The sequence below is a fragment of the Hyla sarda genome, chromosome 4 (genome assembly GCF_029499605.1).
Source record: "Hyla sarda isolate aHylSar1 chromosome 4, aHylSar1.hap1, whole genome shotgun sequence".
NCBI classification, from domain to species: domain Eukaryota; kingdom Metazoa; phylum Chordata; class Amphibia; order Anura; family Hylidae; genus Hyla; species Hyla sarda.
The window spans coordinates 408103074-408126901 of record NC_079192.1 but is presented as its reverse complement, the minus strand read 5'-3'; the positions used below and the strand labels follow the sequence as shown (position 1 = coordinate 408126901).

At 42.5% G+C, this 23828-nt stretch overlaps 1 protein-coding gene across 7 annotated transcripts in view; it reads left to right on the top strand.

The window, feature by feature from the left end:
• The window catches only part of ITPR2 (inositol 1,4,5-trisphosphate receptor type 2), a 301374-nt gene that overhangs the window by 276338 nt on the left and 1208 nt on the right, over nt 1-23828 (top strand). For all 7 annotated transcript variants that reach the window (XM_056517619.1, XM_056517614.1, XM_056517618.1 and 4 more), the window contains 4 exons: nt 8506-8636; nt 9326-9491; nt 11638-11798; nt 19872-20033. In XM_056517619.1, the coding sequence (XP_056373594.1) occupies nt 8506-8636; nt 9326-9491; nt 11638-11798; nt 19872-20033 (620 nt within the window). The remainder of the gene's footprint in view (nt 1-8505; nt 8637-9325; nt 9492-11637; nt 11799-19871; nt 20034-23828) is intronic.

Sequence of the window (23828 nt, the reverse complement as noted above, 5' to 3'; positions counted from 1 at the left end):
GTCAAAGTAACAGCTCAGTAGGTATAATAGGGTCGGCTGCGGCGGTCGTTTTGCTTTTCTCCATATATCTATCTATCAGCGATGTTCAGAGCCAGACACCGCAGTCACATCTCACTCGCCGATCTCTCTGTCTCTCTCTTGATCTTCTTTTGTAAAGACGCTCGCTCGCAGACCCGCTCGCTCCGCTTCGCCCTCATTAACAGCTAATTAATGACAGCGCATCCACATGGTACTGGCAATTCAGCGAGCGAGCATGAGAGATAAGTTACAGAGATGACGACTCCAGACCCACCAGGGAGAGACCGTGCTGTCAAAACAGCCGTAAACACGGAAAACGTCTGCGCCAAACCGTATCGGAAGGGATGCGCTGGATGACGCGGGGCATGTTGGTGCACCCAGCTTTATATAGGTTATATCTGCAACTGCTGTGCGTAGTCTTTGTTGACTGTACGCTGTTTGAATAGTGTCATTTTTGTATACTCAAGTCACTGTAAAAGCTGCCTGCGCGTTTCTGTTGCTCTTTGTCTACTCTGATCACATACGGAGCTGCGTTCAGGGTTCTGCTGGTTTCTTTAGGCATCACTAAATATAAATACTCCATTGCCCCAGGGTTCGGAACATTTAATCCGGAACTCTTGGTGCGGGCTGCAGGGGTCTTGATGCTGCGGCTTCGCCCCTCGTGACTTCACACCACTCCCCCTCAATACAAGTCTATGGACTTGCATTGAGGGGGTGTGGCGTGACTTCACAATCCCGCTTCCCACTCCAGGTGTTCGAAACAAAAGGGGTTATCCAGGAAAAAACTTTTTTTTTATATATCAACTGGCTCCAGAAAGTTAAACAGATTTGTAAATGACTTCTATTAAAAAATCTTAATCCTTTCAGTACTTATGAGCTTCTGAAGTTAAGGTTGTTCTTTTCTGTCTAAGTGATCTCTGATGACAACTGTCTCGGGAACCGCCCAGTTTAGAAGAGGTTTGCTATGGGGATTTGCTTCTAAACTGGACGGTTCCCGAGACACGTGTCATCAGAGAGCACTTAGACAGAAAAGAACAACCTTAACTTCAGAAGCTCATGAAAGTACTGAAAGGATAAAGAATTTTTAATAGAAGTCATTTACAAATCTAACAGTATATAGATACAGAATCCGGCACTGCTGTGTATACGACAAGTAGTCAGCAACAGGTGAATAATAGAAGCAAAAGTCCAAATCTCTGTGGTGCTCAGTCCAAAGACAACAGACATTTCCAATATGTATGAAAAGAATGGAGGACGGCACTCACCCAAGATGGTAGCTTCAAAACAGTTCTTTATTGCATAAACACAGTGGTGGTGTCAGACAGGTGAATGGACAGGAGCGCTCCCGGCGCTCCTGTCCATTCACCTGTCTGACACCGCCACCAATTTATGCAATAAAGAACTGTTTTGAAGCTACCATCTTGGGTGAGTGCCGTCCTCCATTCTTTTCATACATATTGGAATTTACAAATCTGTTTCACTTTCTGGAGCCAGTTGATATATAACAAAATGTTTTTTCCTGGATAACCCCTTTAAGAGTCATAACTCTTTTATTGGTCACACATACAGAGCCACACAATGGCTTGTTTTTTGCGGGACCAATTGTACATTTTAAAGGCACCATTCATTTCACCTTAATGTACTTCAAAACGGAAAATAAAAATATATGTGAAATAAAATTATGGAAAAAAAATCATAATTCTGCAAATTTTAAAGGATTTAGTTTTTGTTGCGTTCACTTTACAGTCAAACTGATATGTCATGATTATTCTTACGATACAGTGATACCCAATTTTTTTTTGTTTTTTCAATATAGAAAATATTTCTTACATTTTTTATCTTTTTAACTTTATTTTAGTCTCCCAAGACTTTTATAAGCAATCATTAGATTGCTTTTACAGTTCACTGCCATACTACTGTATGTATACTACTGCATGGCAGGGAACTGTCGAATTGGCATCCTCTAGTATATCTTGCTTGAGGCAGACTGTACGAGAAGATTTCCCTATGGGAGCCATGGTGGCCTTCAGAACGCCACTGACTGTCAAGGTTACCGATCGGCACCCTGTGATTGTGTCACCGCGGGTGCTGATTAGATCCCTGACAGCAATCGCAATTGATGGAGGCGTGCAAAGAGATAAACTGCAGGGATCGGACTAAAGTCCAATGCAGGCAGTTGCAGGGCAGCATGGGGGCTGCGTGGGTCGTGATGTCATTGCCATGCCTCTTGTGACGTCACACCACACTACCTCAATGCAAGTCTATGGGAGGGGGGCGTGACGTCTGTCACGTCCCCCTCCCATAGACTTGCATTAAGGGGGCGAGGAGTGACGTCACAAGGGGCTTGGCTGTGATGTCATGACTCCCGCAGCCCACACCCAGCGTTCGGATGTGATTGAGAAGTGAGGGGGGGGGGGGGGTCATGTTAGATTTCCACATTCTCCTTTTGTTTTTGAGAAGTTACCCCAAAAACAACACAAGCGTGCTCGACCAAGCTGAGTGTGCACATGTATGGCCAGTATCAGGATAGAGAGAGTTGTCACGGCTAAGGTACATATACGAGCAGCTTTTTTTTCAGGACTTTTTTTGAGGACTGATGCTATTCAAAAACCAAATAATACAGACAGCAGAGTAATACAAAAAAGGGGCATAACACAGAGGAAAATAAAAGTGTCCAGAACAACAAATCGTAGGGCAGCAAAGAAGTTCAGCGAGCGGATAGAAAGCTGGTGATAAATATCAGTGTCAATATAGGAACAAGGCAACTAAGCTGATGGAAGAGGAACAGAAAGAAGGGTCAAGGCTACAGGAATAAAGTAGAATCTGAAACAGAAATATATATATATATATTTAGGTTACATGGCGGATAATAACAGCGGGCAGAGATCCATCCACTGCAGTGTGAGGGGGGGGGGGGGGGGGGTCGATCCACACATCAAAAAAAATTCTGGGGACAACCTCGATATTGATAGACAAAAAAGAATAACAAAGTGTACAAGCTGCTTCCACATACACGGAAGGGGGATGGAGCATTCTCCATTTAAGATTATTTCCTTCCTGGGAACGTACCCAATAATCGTCCCTTGTAATAGGACCAGCCATCGGCCGGCGACCTACAAGATACAGAGCTGTGCTTGAATATAGTACACATCCGAAAATACCTGAAAAAGTGTGAATATGGGACTACATAGTGCTGAGCAAACCAAACCCATATTCAGCCTTCCATAAACAGCAAGGTACAAAACCAAGCAGCAGCAGCCTGGCACTACTTATTATGGAACGTTGCCAGCCTGATAATACCAGCCTGCTACCACCTTGTCCTGGAGTGTCATTAATTTGACGCTCCAGCCGGCCGGGGTAATAATGAGGGAGGGCTACTTTCCAGCCCCCCCGCCCTCCCCCTCATTGTAGCTCCTCCCCAAGTCTATGTTTTTGTCACCAGATCATCTTCATCTGATTTTGTCGTTTCTTATTATTCACTTCTGAAATCGGCTCTTCACCTATAGACTTCCTGTAGAAGTAGAAGAAAGCGAAGAAAGAAGAGCTGCAGTGTAAAGCACAAGAGGGACCGGAATAAATAATGGGGACATGAGACCACATAGCGTCATGGTCCTGTAATATTGTAATTGGGTGCATGGCGCTTTAAGAGCAGATGAAGTGGGCCACGTGCTCTGGCGGTGAAGGTGTTAATGTCCGTCAGTCTAATTGCTCTGTTTTTGCTCATATATTTATATAGATATTTTCTTTAGAATTCCCCAATTTGTTTGAGTTGTTTTCTTGTTCCGAGCGGCATAAACAAGATAATTTGACAGACAGTGTAAATCATGGCGTGCGGGGCAAACAAGGATTCCTCTCAAGGGCTTAAGTGTTTTTGTGGACTGACTCTCTCTTCAGTCACCTTCACAGATGTAGATCTGCGCAGCGCTGGCGGATTTTTTTTTTTTCACAATGAGTAATTGATAGCCCTCGAATGACTTAACGTGACTCTGCTGAGCTAGATTATGTAAAAGCATGGAGCAGCTGGGACAAAATATGAGCGTTAACACCTTGATTTCAGGCAGGAGAAAATAACACCTCCATATTGTACTCCCCCATACTGACAACTGCACCCACCCTGCCTAGTCCCAAACCCTAAATTATTGGCAAGGAGCTTTGGACTGTGTCAGCCTAATGAGGAGGAGACCCGGAGTGAGCAGGTGGTGAGCAGCACAAAACTACCATAATACTGCTCCTATATACAAGAATATAACTACTATAATACTGCTCCTATATACAAGAATATAACTACTATAATACTGCTCCTATATACAAGAATATAACTACTATAATACTGCTCCTATATACAAGAATATAACTACTATAATACTGCTCCTATATACAAGAATATAACTACTATAATACTGCCTCCTATATACAAGAATATAACTACTATAATACTGCTCCTATATACAAGAATATAACTACTATATTCCTGCTCCTATAAACAATAATATAACTACTATAATACTGCCTCCTATATACAAGAATATAACTACTATAATACTGCCTCCTATATACAAGAATATAACTACTATAATACTGCTCCTATATACAAGAATATAACTACTATATTCCTGCTCCTATATACAAGAATATAACTACTATAATACTGCCCCTATATACAAGAATATAACTACTATAATACTGCTCCTATATACAAGAATATAACTACTATAATACTGCTCCTATATACAAGACTATAACTACTATAATACTGCTCCTATATACAAGAATATAACTACTATAATACTGCTCCTATATACAAGAATATAACTACTATAATACTGCCCCTATATACAAGAATATAACTACTATAATACTGCTCCTATATACAAGAATATATCTACTATAATACTGCTCCTATATACAAGAATATAACTACTATAATACTGCTTCCTATATACAAGAATATAACTACTATAATACTGCTTCTATATACAATATAACTACTATAATACTGCTCCTATATACAAGAATATAACTACTATAATACTGCCTCCTATATACAAGAATATAACTACTATAATACTGCTCCCTATATACAAAAATATAACTACTATAATACTGCTTCTATATACAATATAACTACTATAATACTGCTCCTATATACAAGAATATAACTACTATAATACTGCTCCTATATACAAGAATATAACTACTATAATACTGCCTCCTATATACAAGAATATAACTACTATAATACTGCTCCCTATATACAAAAATATAACTACTATAATACTGCTTCTATATACAATATAACTACTATAATACTGCTCCTATATACAAGAATATAACTACTATAATACTGCCTCCTATATACAAGAATATAACTACTATAATACTGCCTCCTATATACAAGAATATAACTACTATAATACTGCTTCTATATACAATAATATAACTATTATAATACTGCTCCTATATACAAGAATATAACTACTATAATACTGCTCCTATATACAAGAATATAACTACTATAATACTGCCTCCTATATACAAGAATATAACTACTATAATACTGCTCCCTATATACAAAAATATAACTACTATAATACTGCCTCCTATATACAAGAATATAACTACTATAATACTGCTCCTACAGACAAGAATATAAGTACTATAATACTGCTCCTACAGACAAGAATATAACTACTATAATACTGCTCCTATATATAAGAATATAACTACTATAATACTGCTCCTATATACAAGAATATAACTACTATAATACTGCTCCTATATACAAGAATATAACTACTATAATACTGCTCCTATATACAAGAATATAACTACTATAATACTGCTCCTATATACAAGAATATAACTACTATAATACTGCTCCTATATACAAGAATATAACTACTATAATACTGCTCCTATATACAAGAATATAACTACTATAATACTGCCTCCTATATACAAGAATATAACTACTATAATACTGCTCCTATATACAAGAATATAACTACTATAATACTGCTCCTATATACAAGAATATAACTACTATAATACTGCTTCCTATATACAAGAATATAACTACTATAATACTGCTTCTATATACAATATAACTACTATAATACTGCTCCTATATACAAGAATATAACTACTATAATACTGCTCCTATATACAAGAATATAACTACTATAATACTGCTCCTATATACAAGAATATAACTACTATAATACTGCTCCTATATACAAGAATATAACTACTATAATACTGCTCCTATATACAAGAATATAACTACTATAATACTGCCTCCTATATACAAGAATATAACTACTATAATACTGCTCCTATATACAAGAATATAACTACTATAATACTGCTCCTATATACAAGAATATAACTACTATAATACTGCTTCCTATATACAAGAATATAACTACTATAATACTGCTTCTATATACAATATAACTACTATAATACTGCTCCTATATACAAGAATATAACTACTATAATACTGCTCCTATATACAAGAATATAACTACTATAATACTGCTCCTATATACAAGAATATAACTACTATAATACTGCTCCTATATACAAGAATATAACTACTATAATACTGCTCCTATATACAAGAATATAACTACTATAATACTGCCTCCTATATACAAGAATATAACTACGGTACTATAATACTGCTCCTATATACAAGAATATAACTACTATAATACTGCTCCTATATACAAGAATATAACTACTATAATACTGCTCCTATATACAAGAATATAACTACTATAATACTGATGAGATAGATAGATATGAGATAGATAGATAGATATGAGATAGATAGATAGATATGAGATAGATAGATAGATATGAGATAGATAGATAGATGATAGATAGATGATAGATAGATAGATAGATAGATAGATAGAGATAGAGAAATAAAGATGATGCAGCACTCCACAAATATGCAAAAGGTGGTTGCACATGATGAAATAAACAAAGACAACGTTTCACCAGTCTCTCACTGGCTTTCTCAAGTGAACCCAGGCTCCAGGAATGCAGGCACCCCATTTACTTCTTCTATTCTGGACGACTGAGGTGCTGTCTTTATCTATTTGGTGTAGATAGATAGATATCAGATAGATAGATATGAGAAAGATAGATAGATATGAGATAGATAGATATGAGATAGATAGATAGATAGATATGAGATAGATAGATAGAGAGATAGATAGATATAAGATAGATAGATATGAGATAGATAGATAGATAGATAGATATGAGATAGATAGATAGATAGATAGATAAGAGATAGATATGAGATAGATATATATGAGATAGATAGATATGAGATAGATAGATAGATAGATATGAGATAGATAGATAGATAGATATGAGATAGATAGATAGATAGATAGATATGAGATAGATAGGAGATAGATAGATATGAGACAGATATAGATAGATTTTGGCCGGCTATATCTATGTTTAGCTCTGTATTTTATATAATAATCATGTGACATTGTATTTAACACTACAAGCGATGATCAGACCCCCCCCCCCATTCATCCGCTGAGTAAACACATATGTTTATCCCGCCGGAGCGGCTTTGGCGCGGAGCCTGCAGCAGGAGACGATACTTCTATCCCTCACTTATTAATAGATGTGAATGTCATCTGGCTCCATAGATTTTATATTTATCCCTGTGTGGGCTGCACATCCCCGCACGGATCCCCTCTCATCGGGCGCAGCGCCAGCGCATCGCTTCACACGTTCACCGATTCATCATAGATGGTGATATTTATAGGAGACCCCAGACTATAGACACAGATGCCTCCACACAGCCCCCGATCCTAAGTGAGTCCCCCACCCCTATTAACCCTGCAACACTCTGCGCTCACTTTATCTATTCTGGAGTTCCAGTCCCCCTCATAGACATACAGTAGAACATTTTAGCTTCCTGTAGCCACCACTAGGGGCAGCATAGGAGCTCATCATATACTTTTCTATTATCCAAAGGAAAGGGGATAAGATGTCTGATCGCAGGGGTCCCACCGCTGGCGACCCCCGTGATCTCTGTGTAGCCCCCGGCATTCTGTGCTGGGCGCTGCCTCCAAAACGGGGACGTGATGTCACTGCAACGCCCCCTAGTGATGTCACGCCACACCCCCTCCATTCATATCTATGGGAGGGGGCGTGGAATGACATCACTAGGGGGCGTGGACGTAATGTCCCCATTTTGGAGTCACATAATGCCGGTAGCTGCACCAAGATCGTGGGGGTCCCCAGCAGCGGGACCCCTGCGATCAGACATCTTATCCCTTATCCTTTGGATAGGGGGATACGATGTATAAAGCAAGAATACCCCTTTAAGGTCCATGTATGGATGGGACACTTTCAGGGACCTCCATACTTTTGAGTAGAGTGCCCCATCATCCTGTCTCCAGGCCCACCCCTGTTCTCATGGTCTTTTCTATCTTGTGGTCATTACAGATGGAAACACGGAAAGCAACAGGATTGAACGGACCTGCGACACGTTGCGAATGTGTATTGTAACAGTCCTGAATCAAGGTCTGAGGAACGGCGGAGGTGTGGGAGATGTTCTTCGGAAGCCTTCGAAGGATGTAAGTCTATTCATGGGCCAAGGACCCTAAACTCGAATTAGTCAGAGTATTATTGTGATGTACTTAAAGGGGTATTCCAGGAAAAAAATGTTTTATATATATCAACTGGCTCCGGAAAGTTAAACAGATTTGTAAATTACTTCTATTAAAAATTCTTAATCCTTCCAGTAGTTATCAGCTGCTGAAGTTGAGTTGTTCTTTTCTGTCTGACAACAATGCTCTCTGCTGACATCTCTGTCTGTCTCAGGAACTGTCCAGAGTAGGAGCAAATTCCCATAGGAAATCACTTCTGCTCTGGACAGTTCCCGAGACAGACAGAGGTGTCAGCAGAGAGCACTGTTGTCAGACGGAAAAGAACCACTCAACTTCAGCAGCTGATAAGCACTGGAAGGATTAAGATTTTTTAAATAGAAGTAATCTACAAATATGTTTAACTTTCTGGAGCCAGTTGATATATAAAAAAAAAAAGTTTTTTCCCCTGGAAAACCCTTTTAAGGCCTTATTAGATGCCCCAACAAGCACTCATATAGGTTGGTGCTCATTGACTGAGCCTATTACAAGACTTGATGGGGGGAGTCCCACCTTTGACCAATATTCCAGCCAACCATATCAGTGACCAATCATCTGTGACAATAATGGGAACCACCATGGTCATTTACCCAAATATCTCCTTTACCCCTGTCTTCCAGGACCCTCTTTTTGCTGCAAGGGTCGTGTATGATCTTCTGTTCTACTTCATCGTCATCATTATTGTCCTCAATCTCATCTTTGGTGTCATCATCGATACATTTGCCGATCTGAGGAGCGAGAAGCAAAAGAAGGAGGAGATCCTGAAGACCACCTGCTTCATCTGTGGTGAGTAGAGAAGGTCATGTGACCTGTCTTATATCTCATTGGTGTAGACCTTCAGTATCGGGTTTGGTCATGGATGGCGGGAGGCCAGTGGCTTTCCTAGCTGTTGGATCCCATAGCAGCCTCCATGTTACCACCCTAGTGCCCGATAGTCCCATGACTGTCTAGGACCGATACTGTCACCCCTTGTTTGCCCATTTCTTCTCAAAGAACTATCCACAGAATAGGGGATATGGGGTGTCCCATGGGTCAGACCCCATGTAATCTGACACATATTCTCCTGTGCATAGTAACTTGTAATACCTCATTATGGTCTCTGTTCTGTGTGAAGGTGAAGCTCGGACCTTGTAATCCCTTCCCCCGCTGTAGGGAAGATATTATCTGCAGTAAATCACCACCTGGAATTATCTGCTGATATTTCCATATAAATAAAGTTCCTCAATATAAAATCTTCTGAATCATCTATGAATCACTTCAGGTCGGCACATTATACGAGACCCCCCACTCTCCCTATAGCTCGGTCCCAGGTCTCCCCTTCTGTCTATATCTCCTGCCCTTTTTCTTCTCCCGTTTCTTTCTTTCCTTTCTCAGTACAACACATTATTTCCTCCCTCTCTCTATTTCCCTCTCCTTTCTTTGCCCTCCCCTTTTCTGTCTCCTCTCCCCTCTTTCAGTCTCCTCCCAATTCTGTTTATCTCTTAGAGAGGGAAACAAGGGGTATATCAGTCTCCATTCCTTTGTTTCCTCCCCTTTTTTGCCATATCCTCCTCTTTTCTTTATCCTCTTTTCATTCTCTACTTTCCCCTTTCTATATTTCCTCCCATTGCATCTTTTTCTCCTCCCCTTTTCTTCATTATCTCCTCCCATTTATCTCTATTTCCTCCCCTTCCTTCTCCATCTCCTCCCTCTTCCTTTTCTATTGCCTTCTATTTCTCTTTCTATTCTCTCCCTTTTTCTTTGTCTCCCTTTCTCACTCTATTACTTTTATTACTATTACTTCTCCTTTTTCTATCTCCTCCCATTTTCTTATCTATCTCCTCCTTTCGCTCCATCCCCACCCCCTTTCTCTCTATCACCTCCACATTTCTCTTGGCCCTATTCTTTTGCTATCTCCCCCTTTCCTTCTCTCTCTCTTCTCCTTTCGTTTCTATCTCCTCCCTTTCCTTCTCTAACTCCTCCCCTTCCCTCTTTATCTCCTCCCCTAACTTTCTGTATCTCCTCCCCTTTCCTTCTCTATTTTATCCCCCTCCCTTCCCTATCTATCTCCTCCCCCTCCCTTCCCTATCTCCTCCCCCTTCCTTCTCTATCTCCTCCCCTTTCCTTCTCTATCCCCTCCCTCTATATTTTCTATCCCCCCTTCCTTCCCTATCTCTTCCCTTCTCTCTCTATTTTCTCTCCTTTTCCTTTTGTATCTCCTCCCCCTTCCTTCTCTATATCCTCCCCTTTATTCTCCCCTTAGTTCTCTATCTCGTCCCCCTTCCTTCTCTATCTCCTCCCCTTTCCTTCTCTATCCCCTCCCTCTATATTTTCTATCCCCCCTTCCTTCCCTATCTCTTCCCTTCTCTCTCTATTTTCTCTCCTTTTCCTTTTGTATCTCCTCCCCCTTCCTTCTCTATATCCTCCCCTTTATTCTCCCCTTAGTTCTCTATCTCCTCCCCCTTCCTTCTCTATCTCCTCCCCTTTCCTTCTCTATCCCCTCCCTCTATATTTTCTATCCCCCCTTCCTTCCCTATCTCTTCCCTTCTCTCTCTATTTTCTCTCCTTTTCCTTTTGTATCTCCTCCCCCTTCCTTCTCTATCTTCTCCCTTTTCTTTCTTTTTTTTCTCCTTTTTCTTTGTCTCCTCCCGTTACTCTTCCTTCTCTCATTTCCTCCTCTATCTCCTCCTCTCATTTCCTCCTCTATTTCTCCCACCCCTCCTTATTTCTCTTTGCCCCCTCCTCCTTCTCTATCTCCTCCCCTTTTCTTCTCTAACCCCTCCCCCTTTTAGCTCTTTTCCTCCGGTCTCTTCCCTTCTCTTGATTCTCTCTCTTTACCTTTATCATCCTTCTTTTCTTTCTCTGCTCATCTTCCTTCTATCTCTCTAAGCCCCTCCCCCCGTCCCCACCCCCTCCTGTTTTATCTTCTCATTTGTCTCTTATTTTCTGGCAGGTCTGGAGAGAGACAAGTTTGACAACAAGACGGTTTCCTTCGAGGAGCACATCATGTCAGAGCACTGCATGTGGCATTATTTGTACTTCATTGTCCTGGTCAAAGTGAAGGACCCCACAGAATACACGGGCCCAGAAAGCTTTGTGGCCAAAATGATAACAGTAAGTCCTGTCCAGGTATCTGGTCTGCTACCTGTCTTTGCTCCCCTACCCTCCCTCATTCTTTACACTGCAGCTCCACCTAGTCTGATTAGCTCCTGTACAAAAGCACGAGCTCAGCGGGTGGGGGGGGGGGGGGGGGGGGGTCAGGGCGTTGATTTACATGACAAGGAGCCAAAACTTTTCAGGTCCGAATCCGAGCAAAGTGTCCGACCAACTAAACAAAAGATCTACTGATGAAATCCTGTGAGAGCGCGGCGCAATTACACGTACGGAGTTATTTTTAGCGATTGTATTGACCCAATTTGAAAGGACATGCGGATCTGCAGCCCCAGATTGAGGATTTTATAAGGCGATAATGTATTTTCCGTGCAGATTGTATAATTGCGGCGTGTAGGAGGAGGACATATGAGCCGCCAGATCTTCTGCTCGCCTTAATGTAACGCCTGACGCGACCCCTCCCCGTATTATGACTAATTTCTCTCTGCCGCACTTATGTTAAACATCATCTTACACCCTGATCCAAAAATTGTCGCTGTCCCTGCCGGAACCCATTTTCCCAGAAATTAAGATGTTGATTTTGCAACCGGTAATTTTCCTTACCGCCTGCGATGAGTAAATTTTACTTTAATAACTTTTACTATATATTATGCCGCCGCTAATTTATCACATAATTGCTGTTTTGGGTGGATTTTAACTTGTTTTTTTGGCGATCATCCAAGCACATAAACCATAGAGGACACAGTGTAAAATGTGTATTAAAGTGGGGCTCCGCTTCGTGGCTTCTTTTGCAGAAACGCTCCTGGTGGCCGCCAAAGGGAGCAAAATCCACAGGTTTTAAATGGGTACTCCACCCCTAGACATCTTATCCCCTATTCAATCATGGGGTCCGGCCGCTGGGACCCCCCTGCAATCTTTGGCCCGACTACCTGGGGTTCTGAACATTCTGAACTGCTGTTATCTTTATAATCAGGGATCAGGATATATAGTAGTTATATACCTCCCCTTCAGCTCTATCTGTATACTGCTGCTATCTCTATAATCAGGGATCAGGATATATAGTAGTTATATACCTCCCCTCCAGCTCTATCTGTATACTGCTGTTATCTCTATGGGATCAGGATATATAGTAGTTATACATGCCCCCTCCAGCTCTATCTGTATACTGCTGCTATCTCTATGAGATCAGGATATATGGTAGTTATACACCTCCCCTCCAGCTCTATCTGTATACTGCTGTTATCTCTATGGGATCAGGATATATAGTAGTTATACATCTCCCCTCCAGCTCTGTCTGTATACTGCTTATGTTATCTCTATGGGATCAGGATATATAGTAGTTATACATGCCCCCTCCAGCTCTATCTGTATACTGCTGCTGCTTTTTCTATGACATCAGGATATATAGTAGTTATACACCCCCAGCGCTATCTGTATACTGCTGTTATCTTTATGGGATCAGGATATATAGTAGATATACACCTCCACTCCAGCTTTATTTGTATACTGCTGCTATCTCTATGGGATCAGGATATATAGTAGTTCTACACCTCCCCTCCAGCTTTATCTGTATACTGCTGCTATCTCTATGGGATCAGGATATATAGTAGTTCTACACCTCCCCTCCAGCTTTATCTGTATACTGCTGCTATCTCTATGGAATCAGGATATATAGTAGTTATACACCTCCCCTCCAGCTTTATCTGTATACTGCTGCAATCTCTATGGGATCAGGATATATACAGTAGTAATTATACCCCCTCCCAGCTCTATCTGTATACTGCTGCTATCTACTGTATGCTGCACTATATAAGCAAAAATAAAATAAAATCCCAGAGTGCTTCTTTAAGAAAGCCAAACAATAAGCCTTGAAGGAGCTGTAGTCGTTATATGTACCAACATTTGGATCCCAAATCTATCCAATTTTAAGCTCCACCCTGATTTATATTGGGCCGATCCAGACATGAGACAAGCCCCACCCATTTGTGCTTCCAATGGCAGCAAGAACAGGAAATAGACCACGGCAGCCATATTGGTTGTCACCAGGTTTTTTTTTCTTTAAAACAGAAATAACCTTAAAGGGGTACTCCACTGCCACAGTGTCCGGAACATTTAGTTCAAAGCGCTGGGTGCAGGCTGCGGGGTTCGTGACGTCACGCCACACCCCCTCAATGCAAGTAAATGGGAAGGGGCGTGGCCACGCCCCCTCCCATTTACTTGCATTGAGGGGTGGGGCGTGACATCACGAGGGGCGTAGCTGTGATGTCACGACCCCCAAAGCCTGCACCCAGCGTTCGGGACTAAATGTTCCGGGTGCTGGGGCAGTGGAGTACCCCTTTAAAGAAGAACTTGACAGACAAGGACGACACGAGGGCAGACGTGGGGGGCGGCCATTCACTCTGCTCCTATATACGTGTTGTTGGGTATAGATGATATATAGTTGTTGTTTGCAGGGAGGTCACATCCCTTTGTTTATTATTTTATGGCGCCGTTTTCTCTGGATGATATAATAGGTTTGTGTGTGATGAAGAGGTTTCATGTGAGGACAACGCTTGTTGTGATATTATCGAACATGTGACAATTGGGTGTAAGGGTCACATGCTGAGGCCGAGACCTTATCATCCGAGTCGTCTCAGGGTGTGATGATGGATTCTGAGGCTACGACGTCTCTCGTAATGTGAAAAGCTCCATATCAGCTGCTGCAGTGTAAGACAGTGAGGGTCTCGCGCAGGGTCTCGCGCAATGAGAGTCCATCCTATATATCTGAGCTCACAGACCACAAGAGAGTCCTGGACAAATGAGATTGGGGCTCAGATGTGGGGATGAGTAAGAGTCCCCATCCCTATACTGCACTATAGTGCCATATACCATCTGTATCAACAGTGCCGTATTCTACCCATATTAATAGTGCCATATATTACCCATGTTATCAGTGGCCATATCAATCGTGTATATATATATATATATATATATATATATATATATATATATATATACCGTATATATATATTGTGCTATATATTCTAGTGCCTGATCATTTCTTTATCAGGAGGCCTTACAGTTTACTTATCAGTTGTACAACTTATTTGGACACTGTAGCACCACTGATAAATAAGAAGTGCCATACAATGCCCATATCACTAGTGCCATACTGTGCCCATATCAATAGTGCCATACTGTGCCCATATCAATAGTGCCATACTGTGCCTATATCAGTAGTGCCATACAATGCCGATATCAGTAGTGCCATACTGTGCCCATATCAATAGTGCCATACTGTGCCCATATCAGTAGTGCCATACTGTGCCCATATCAATAGTGCCATACTGTGCCCATATCACTAGTGCCATACTGTGCCTATATCAATAGTGCCATACTGTGCCCATATCAATAGTGCCATACTGTGCCCATATCAGTAGTGCCATACTGTGCCCATATCAATAGTGCCATACTGTGCCCATATCACTAGTGCCATACTGTGCCTATATCAATAGTGCCATACTGTGCCCATATCAATAGTGCCATACTGTGCCCATATCAATAGTGCCATACTGTGCCCATATCAATAGTGCCATACTGTGCCCATATCAATAGTGCCATACAGTGCCCATATCAGTAGTGCCATACTGTGCCCATATCATTATTGCCATACTGTGCCCATATCAATAGTGCCATACTGTGCCCATATCAATAGTGCCATACTGTGCCCATATCAATAGTGCCATACTGTGCCCGTGTCAATAGTGCCATACTGTGCCCATGTCAATAGTGCCATACTGTGCCCATATCAATAGTGCCATACTGTGCCCATATCAATAGTGCCATACTGTGCCCATATCAATAGTGCCATACTGTGCCCATATCAATAGTGCCATACTGTGCCCATGTCAATAGTGCCTTATTGTGCCCATGTCAATAGTGCCATACTGTGCCCATATCAATAGTGCCGTACTGTGCCCATATCAATAGTGCCATACTGTGCCCATATCAATAGTGCCATACTGTGCCCATGTCAATAGTGCCATACTGTGCCCATATCAATAGTACCATACTGTGCCCATATCAATAGTGCCATACTGTGCCCATATCAATAGTGCCATACTGTGCCCATATCAATAGTGCCATACTGTGCCCATGTCAATAGTGCCATACTGTGCCCATATCAATAGTGTCATACTGTGCCCATATCAATAGTGCCATACTGTGCCCATATCAATAGTGCCATACTGTGCCCATATCAATAGTGCCATACTGTGCCCATATCAATAGTGCCATACTGTGCCCATATCAATAGTGCCATACAGTGCGCATAGATTATAATATAACTAGCATATAATACCGCCATACTGTGCCCATATGAGTCAGATGTCAGCCTTTTGAGTAATTTTCTGTCCCTTCAGTAAGCGGCACCTACAGATATCACAGATCAGATCTACGGAGAAGACACTTGGAGTCTTGTCATATTTCACATTTCAGCTGCCATATTGATGGATGGGGCAGGATACAGGAGGGTTGCAGTTGCACGTTTCTGACAGTTCGGTATTATATGAGGCTTTTGTCGCTGTCACCCGCCCTGTGGAGATCCCTCAGATCAGAGTTCATGGCGTCACAGGTCTAATGATAACAGGAGCCATAACCGGCGCACGTGCGGCGCAGCTGTCACACCAGATTCTTTTATGGCCCTTTAAACCCGGCTGAACCTGGAATCGCCTCCCGGCTGCAGATAAACCTCGGCACACATTGTTATCTGGTGCACGTGGACCGAGGACAGAGATAAACGAAAGGACCCAAACCTCCTGTTTATCTGGTAACGTGCCGGGTGTGCGGTGTGTGACACAAGCTACAAGCTGGAGGAAATCATTGCGGGGGGGGGAGGGGTCAATACAGGATAGCGGGGCCAGACATTATTTATTATCAATTATATTATATATTTATTTACATTTATATATATTTATAAGCACCTAGCGCTAATCTGTGGCATGTGGGAGGAGCTTCAGTGCTGTAAAAGTCCGATCGGATGCTAATTTTTTCAGCCACATGAAACCTCAGGTCAGTACGGTATGATGCGATGCCCCCTGGTGGTCAATGTGTCTCACTATGAGAAGAACAGAATCCTTGACCAGCGACTCGGGACGATCGCTACACGTGTAGGCCAAGATGTCAGCAATGATCGACGTTGCGTGTCCCACCGGTTAAAGAGGTACTCTCTTTACACTCACATTTTGTTCCGAACACTTGGAGTGGGGGTCGTGACGTCACGGCCACGCTCCTCGTGGTGTCACGCCACGCCCCCTCAATGCAAGTCTATGGGAGGGGGCGTGGCATCTGCCACGCCCCCTACCATAAACTTGCATTGAGGGGGTGTGGCGTGACATCGCGAGGGGCGTGGCCATGACGTCACGACCCCTGCCGCCCGCACCCAGCATTCTAAGCAAACACCGGGTGCTGCACAGCGATCGCGGGGTTCCCAGCTGTGGTATCCCAGCGATCTGACATCTTTTCCCCTATCCTTTGGAGAGGGGATAAGATTTCTAGGGGCGGAGTACCCCTTTAAGGGAACAATGATGACCCGGAAAGACAGCAAGTCAAGCATCTGCACGAACCGATTGTCATATTAGAAGAATGGCGCGTAGTGATCCATTATGTACTGCGGGTGAAACCGTACGTCACATAAGCCCAGAGCCCCGCACGGTGTCCACACGAACCATCAGAAGACACGTGTACAACATTGGACTACGAGGTGTAAAGGCGCCCATTGACCTCACCGATTTCAGAGACTATCATGATGCAGAGCAAGACGGCAATGGAGGCTGGGATGGAGGTCTATCCTCTTCAGTGATGAGCCCGGCTTTGTCTCAGATATAATATATGAGATTGGTCTGCAGACCAAGTGGGCAAGGCCATTAGTAGGTCTTCACAAAGTAACGCCACACGGGTCCGCCTCCTGGGATTATGGTGTGGAACGAGATGGCAATGGAGGCTGGAATGGAGGTCCATCCTCTTCAGTGATGAGCCACACTTTTGTCTTAGATGCAAAAATAGATGGAGATTGGTCTGCAGACCAAGTGGGCAAGGCCATGAGTAGGTCTTCACGAGGGAACATCACACCGATCCTCCCGGTATTATAGTGTGGTTTGGCATAATGGACGGTAGCCGGACCCCTCTAGTCCTCAATTCTGGTTCACTAACATCTCAGTGTTGTTTCTTCGAAGTGTGCCAGGAGCCATTATTTATTTATTATTTAACTCAACAGCATCGGGCTGTCTGTTGCCCGCCCCACTGTGAGCAGCCTAGACGCGCTACTAGGTGCTTCATCTTTGGACTTGTCTCCCATCGAACTCATCTGGGACGTCATTGGTTGACAGTTGTGCAGGGAGCTGCCAGCAGAGGATCTTAAAGGGGTACTCCACCCCTAGACATCTTATCCCCCTATCCAAAGGATAGAGGATAAGATGTCTGATCGCGAAGGTCCCGCCGCTGGGGACCTCCGCGATCTCGGTGGCGGCACCCCAGACATCTGGTGCACCGAGCAAACTTTGCTCCGTACCGGATCACAGGTGGAGGCTAGTGACATCACAGTCACGCCCCCTCAATGCAAGTCTATAGGAGGGGGCGTGACGGTCACACCCCCTCCCATAGACGTGCATTGAGGGGCGTAGCCGTGACGTCACGAGCTTCCGGCACTGCACCCGATGCTCTAAACGAACGCCGGGTGCACAAGGGAGATCGCAGAGGTCCCCAGCGGCAGGACCCCCACCATCAGACATCTTATCCCCTATCCTTTGGAGAGGGGATAAGATCTCTAAGGGCGGAGTACCCCTTTTATGATTTGCGTGTCCAAGTGCATTCAGCGTGGCAGAACTTTCCTCAGACAACCGCTAATAACCTCATTGATAGCATGCAGGGGCCCGTGAGTGTGTGTATTTCTGTGAGTGGCGCTTCTACTCTATACGGAATAAATGTTTTATACAGTGTTTTGAATGTTTGGTAAATAACTCACATATTATTATCCTGTCTATGGATTCTGTGATTTCTATTATTCTTGTACTTGTTGCGATTTCAATGTTGACAAGTGTAGGGACTGATGTGGATGGTGATCTGACAAGGCCCCGCTACACAATGACTTCACCAGCAGAATAGTGAGTGGAGCTCTAGAGTATAATACAGGGTATAACTCAGGATCAGTACAGGATAAGTAATGTAATGTATGTACACAGTGATCTCACCAGCAGAATAGTGAGTACAGCTCTGGAATATAATACAGGATATAACTCAGGATCAGTACAGGATAAGTAATGTAATGTATGTACACAGTGATCTCACCAGCAGAATAGTGAGTACAGATCTGGAGTATAATACAGGATATAACTCAGGATCAGTACAGGATAAATAATGTATGTACACAGTGACCTCACCAGCAGAATAGTGAGTGCAGCTCTGGAGTATAATACAGGATATAACTCAGGATCAGTACAGGATAAGTAATGTATGTACACAGTGACCTCACCAGCAGAATAGTGAGTGCAGCTCTGGAGTATAATACAGGATATAACTCAGGATCAGTACAGGATAAGTAATGTAATGTATGTACACAGTGACCACACCAGCAGAATAGTGAGTACAGTTCTGGAGTATAATACAGGATATAACTCAGGATCAGTACAGGATAAGTAATGTAATGTATGTACACAGTGACCTCACCAGCAGAATAGTGAGTACAGCTCTGCAGTATAATACAGGATATAACTCAGGATCAGTACAGGATAAGTAATGTAATGTATATACACAGTGACCCCACCAGCAGAATAGTGAGTACAGCTCTGGAGTATAATACAGGATATAACTCAGGCTGTTGATCACATGACCCAATTACAGTAATGAAAGGCATAGATGCAGCTGTAATGGAATATAACAGATGGGGGGGTGAAAACATGGCGTGCTTCTTTGCGGGTGTATCTACTCTTTAACCCTTTCCTTTCTGCGGACCAGAGCGGCTTGGATGCTCCGGTGGTGGATGTTTTTATTAAATGGAATCTGCCGAGAGATAAATAAATTTCCTCTTTGCTCTTTTACCAGGAAAAAAACCTGGACTGGTTCCCTCGGATGCGCGCCATGTCTCTCGTCAGCAGCGAGGGCGAAAATGAGCAAAACGAAATCAGGAACCTGCAGGAAAAACTGGAGTGCACCATGAGCCTGGTGAAGCAGCTGTCCGGGCAGCTCGCGGAGCTCAAAGAGCAGGTGGGTGATGGGGGAGCGGTCGGGGTGCCCCTTAGAGATTTAAAGGATAACTCTTCTACTAACCTATGAGGGGGACATATACTGCCTGATGGCTTTGACTCCATGTGTTATGCGCCACCTCTTGGGGAAATGTGGTATTCCTAGTGGTTCAATGGTGGGGTCCTCTTTGAGGTCTATTTTAGGGGTTGTACGGGTGAGTCGCCCACTTTAACTTGGTGACCTCTAGGAGGCAGTGTGGGATCAGGTTGCAGTAGAAGAAGCAACAACCTTGGGGCTTAGTCAGGAGAGGGAGGAGCAAGTTCTAGCCAATGAGAGTTCAGCATTCAAGATGAGAACCATAATAAGACCTGGACATTCCCGAATTATCACCCAGATACTGGAGAATCCTGAGGCACCCCATGAAATATAAAGGGGTACTCCACTGGCCAGCGTGGAACTAAATGTTGTGATGTCACGGCCATGCCCCCTCAATGCAAGTCTATGGGAGGGTGCATGAGGGAGCACCCCTTAAATGGGGTTCTGATAATTGACAGCAAAAAAGGACCTTGTGAACAATGATATGAACACAGCCTACAGGGGGCGTACAGGTTTGCCATCTGGTTGACCATGACATGTGACCAGGCGGCCATGCTGTGCGGCTGTAGAATTCCTCATATGATGCAGAACACAGATAAGGCTGAAAGCTTCAAGCTGAACTTGTTGACTCTCCCTGACCCCGCTGACCTCCGGCTATATACCTGTATACTGCTCTATATACCTGTATACAGCTCTATATATCTCTATACTGCTCTATATACCTGTGTACTGCTCTATATACTGCTCTATATACTTGTGTACTGCTCTATATACCTGTATACTGCTCTATATACCTGTGTACTGCTCTATATACCTGTGTACTGCTCTATATACCTGTATACTGCTCTATATACTGCTCTATATACCTGTGTACTGCTCTATATACCTGGGTACTGCTCTATATACCTGGGTACTGCTCTATATACCTGTATACTGCTCTATATACTGCTCTATATACCTGTGTACTGCTCTATATACCTGTGTACTGCTCTATATACCTGTGTACTGCTCTATATACCTGTATACTGATCTATATACCTGTGTACTGCTCTATATACCTGTATACTGCTCTATATACCTGTATACTGCTCTATATACCTGTATACTGCTCTATATACCTGTGTACTGCTCTATATACTGCTCTATATACCTGTGTACTGCTCTATATACTTGTGTACTGCTCTATATGCCTGTATACTGCTCTATATGCCTGTGCACTGCTCTATATACTTGTGTACTGCTCTATATACCTGTATACTGCTCTATATATCTGTATACTGCTCTATATACCTGTGTACTGCTCTATATACCTGTATACTGCTCTATATACTGCTCTATATACCTGTGTACTGCTCTATATACCTGTGTACTGCTCTATATACCTGGGTACTGCTCTATATACCTGTGTACTGCTCTATATACCTGTATACTGCTCTATATACTGCTCTATATACCTGTGTACTGCTCTATATACCTGGGTACTGCTCTATATACCTGTATACTGATCTATATACCTGTGTACTGCTCTATATACCTGTATACTGCTCTATATACCTGTATACTGCTCTATATACCTGTGTACTGCTCTATATACCTGTGTACTGCTCTATATACCTGTGTACTGCTCTATATACCTGTATACTTCTCTATATACCTGTGTACTGCTCTATATACCTGTGTACTGCTCTATATACACCTGTATACTGCTCTATATACCTGTATAATGCTCTATATACCTGTATACTGCTCTATATACCTGTATACTGCTCTATATACACCTGTATACTGCTCTATATACCTGTATACTGCTCTATATATCTGTATACTGATCTATATACCTGTATACTGCTCTATATACCTGTATACTGCTCTATATACTTGTATACTGCTCTATATACCTGTATACTGATCTATATACCTGTATACTGCTCTATATACCTGTATACTGCTCTATATACTTGTATACTGCTCTATATACTTGTATACTGCTCTATATACTTGTATACTGCTCTATATACTTGTATACTGATCTATATACCTGTATACTGCTCTATATACCTGTATACTGATCTATATACACCTGTATACTGCTCTATATACCTGTATACTGCTCTATATACCTGTATACTGCTCTATATACCTGTATACTGATCTATATACACCTGTATACTGCTCTATATACCTGTATACTGCTCTATATACCTGTATACTGCTCTATATACTGCTCTATATACCTGTGTACTGCTCTATATACCTGTATACTGCTCTATATGCCTGTATACTGCTCTATATACTGCTCTATATACCTGTGTACTGCTCTATATACCTGTATACTGCTCTATATGCCTGTATACTGCTCTATATACTGCTCTATATACCTGTATACTGATCTATATACACCTGTATACTGCTCTATATACCTGTATAGTGATCTATATACCTGTATACTGCTCTATATACCTGTATGCTGCTCTATATACCTGTATACTGCTCTATATACCTGTATACTGATCTATATACTTGTGTACTGCTCTATATACCTGTATACTGCTCTATATACCTGTATACTGCTCTATATACTGCTCTATATACCTGTATACTGCTCTATATACCTGTATACTGCTCTATATACACCTGTATACTGCTCTGATTCATCCGCCTTGCTGGAAGGAAGCTCTTCAGTCCCCGGCTCCATCGCTTTCCGGAGAAAACTAATTTGTTGAATAAGGGTCACGATGCATCAATCACTGGAAATTGGAAATTGCAGTGTTTGGGTGATCAGCTGATCATGATCATTGGGGATTGCAGTGATTGGGTGATCAGCTGATCATGATCATTGGGGATTGCAGCGATTGGGAGATCAGCTGATCATGATCATTGGGGATTGCAGTGATTGGGTGATCAGCTGATCATGATCATTGGGGATTGCAGTGATTGGGTTATCAGCTGATCATGATCATTGGGGATTGCAGCGATTGGGTGATCAGCTGATCATGATCATTGGGGATTGCAGTGATTGGGTGATCAGCTGATCATGATCATTGGGGATTGCAGTGAGTGGGTGATCAGCTGATCATGATCATTGGAAATTGCAGTGAGTGGGTGATCAGCTGATCATGATCATTGGAAATTGCAGTGATTGGGTGATCAGCTGATCATGATCATTGGGGATTGCAGCGATTGGGTGATCAGCTGATCATGATTATTGGGGATTGCAGTGATTGGGTGATCAGCTGATCATGATCATTGGGGATTGCAGTGATTGGGTGATCAGCTGATCATGATCATTGGGGATTGCAGCGATTGGGAGATCAGCTGATCATGATCATTGGGGATTGCAGTGATTGGGTGATCAGCTGATCATGATCATTGGGGATTGCAGTGATTGGGTGATCAGCTGATCATGATCATTGGGGATTGCAGCGATTGGGTGATCAGCTGATCATGATCATTGGGGATTGCAGCGATTGGGTGATCAGCTGATCATGATCATTGGGGATTGCAGTGAGTGGGTGATCAGCTGATCATGATCATTGGAAATTGCAGTGAGTGGGTGATCAGCTGATCATGATCATTGGAAATTGCAGTGATTGGGTAATCAGCTGATCATGATCATTGGAAATTGCAGTGATTGGGTAATCAGCTGATCATGATCATTGGGGATTGCAGCGATTGGGTGATCAGCTGATCATGATTATTGGGGATTGCAGTGATTTGGTG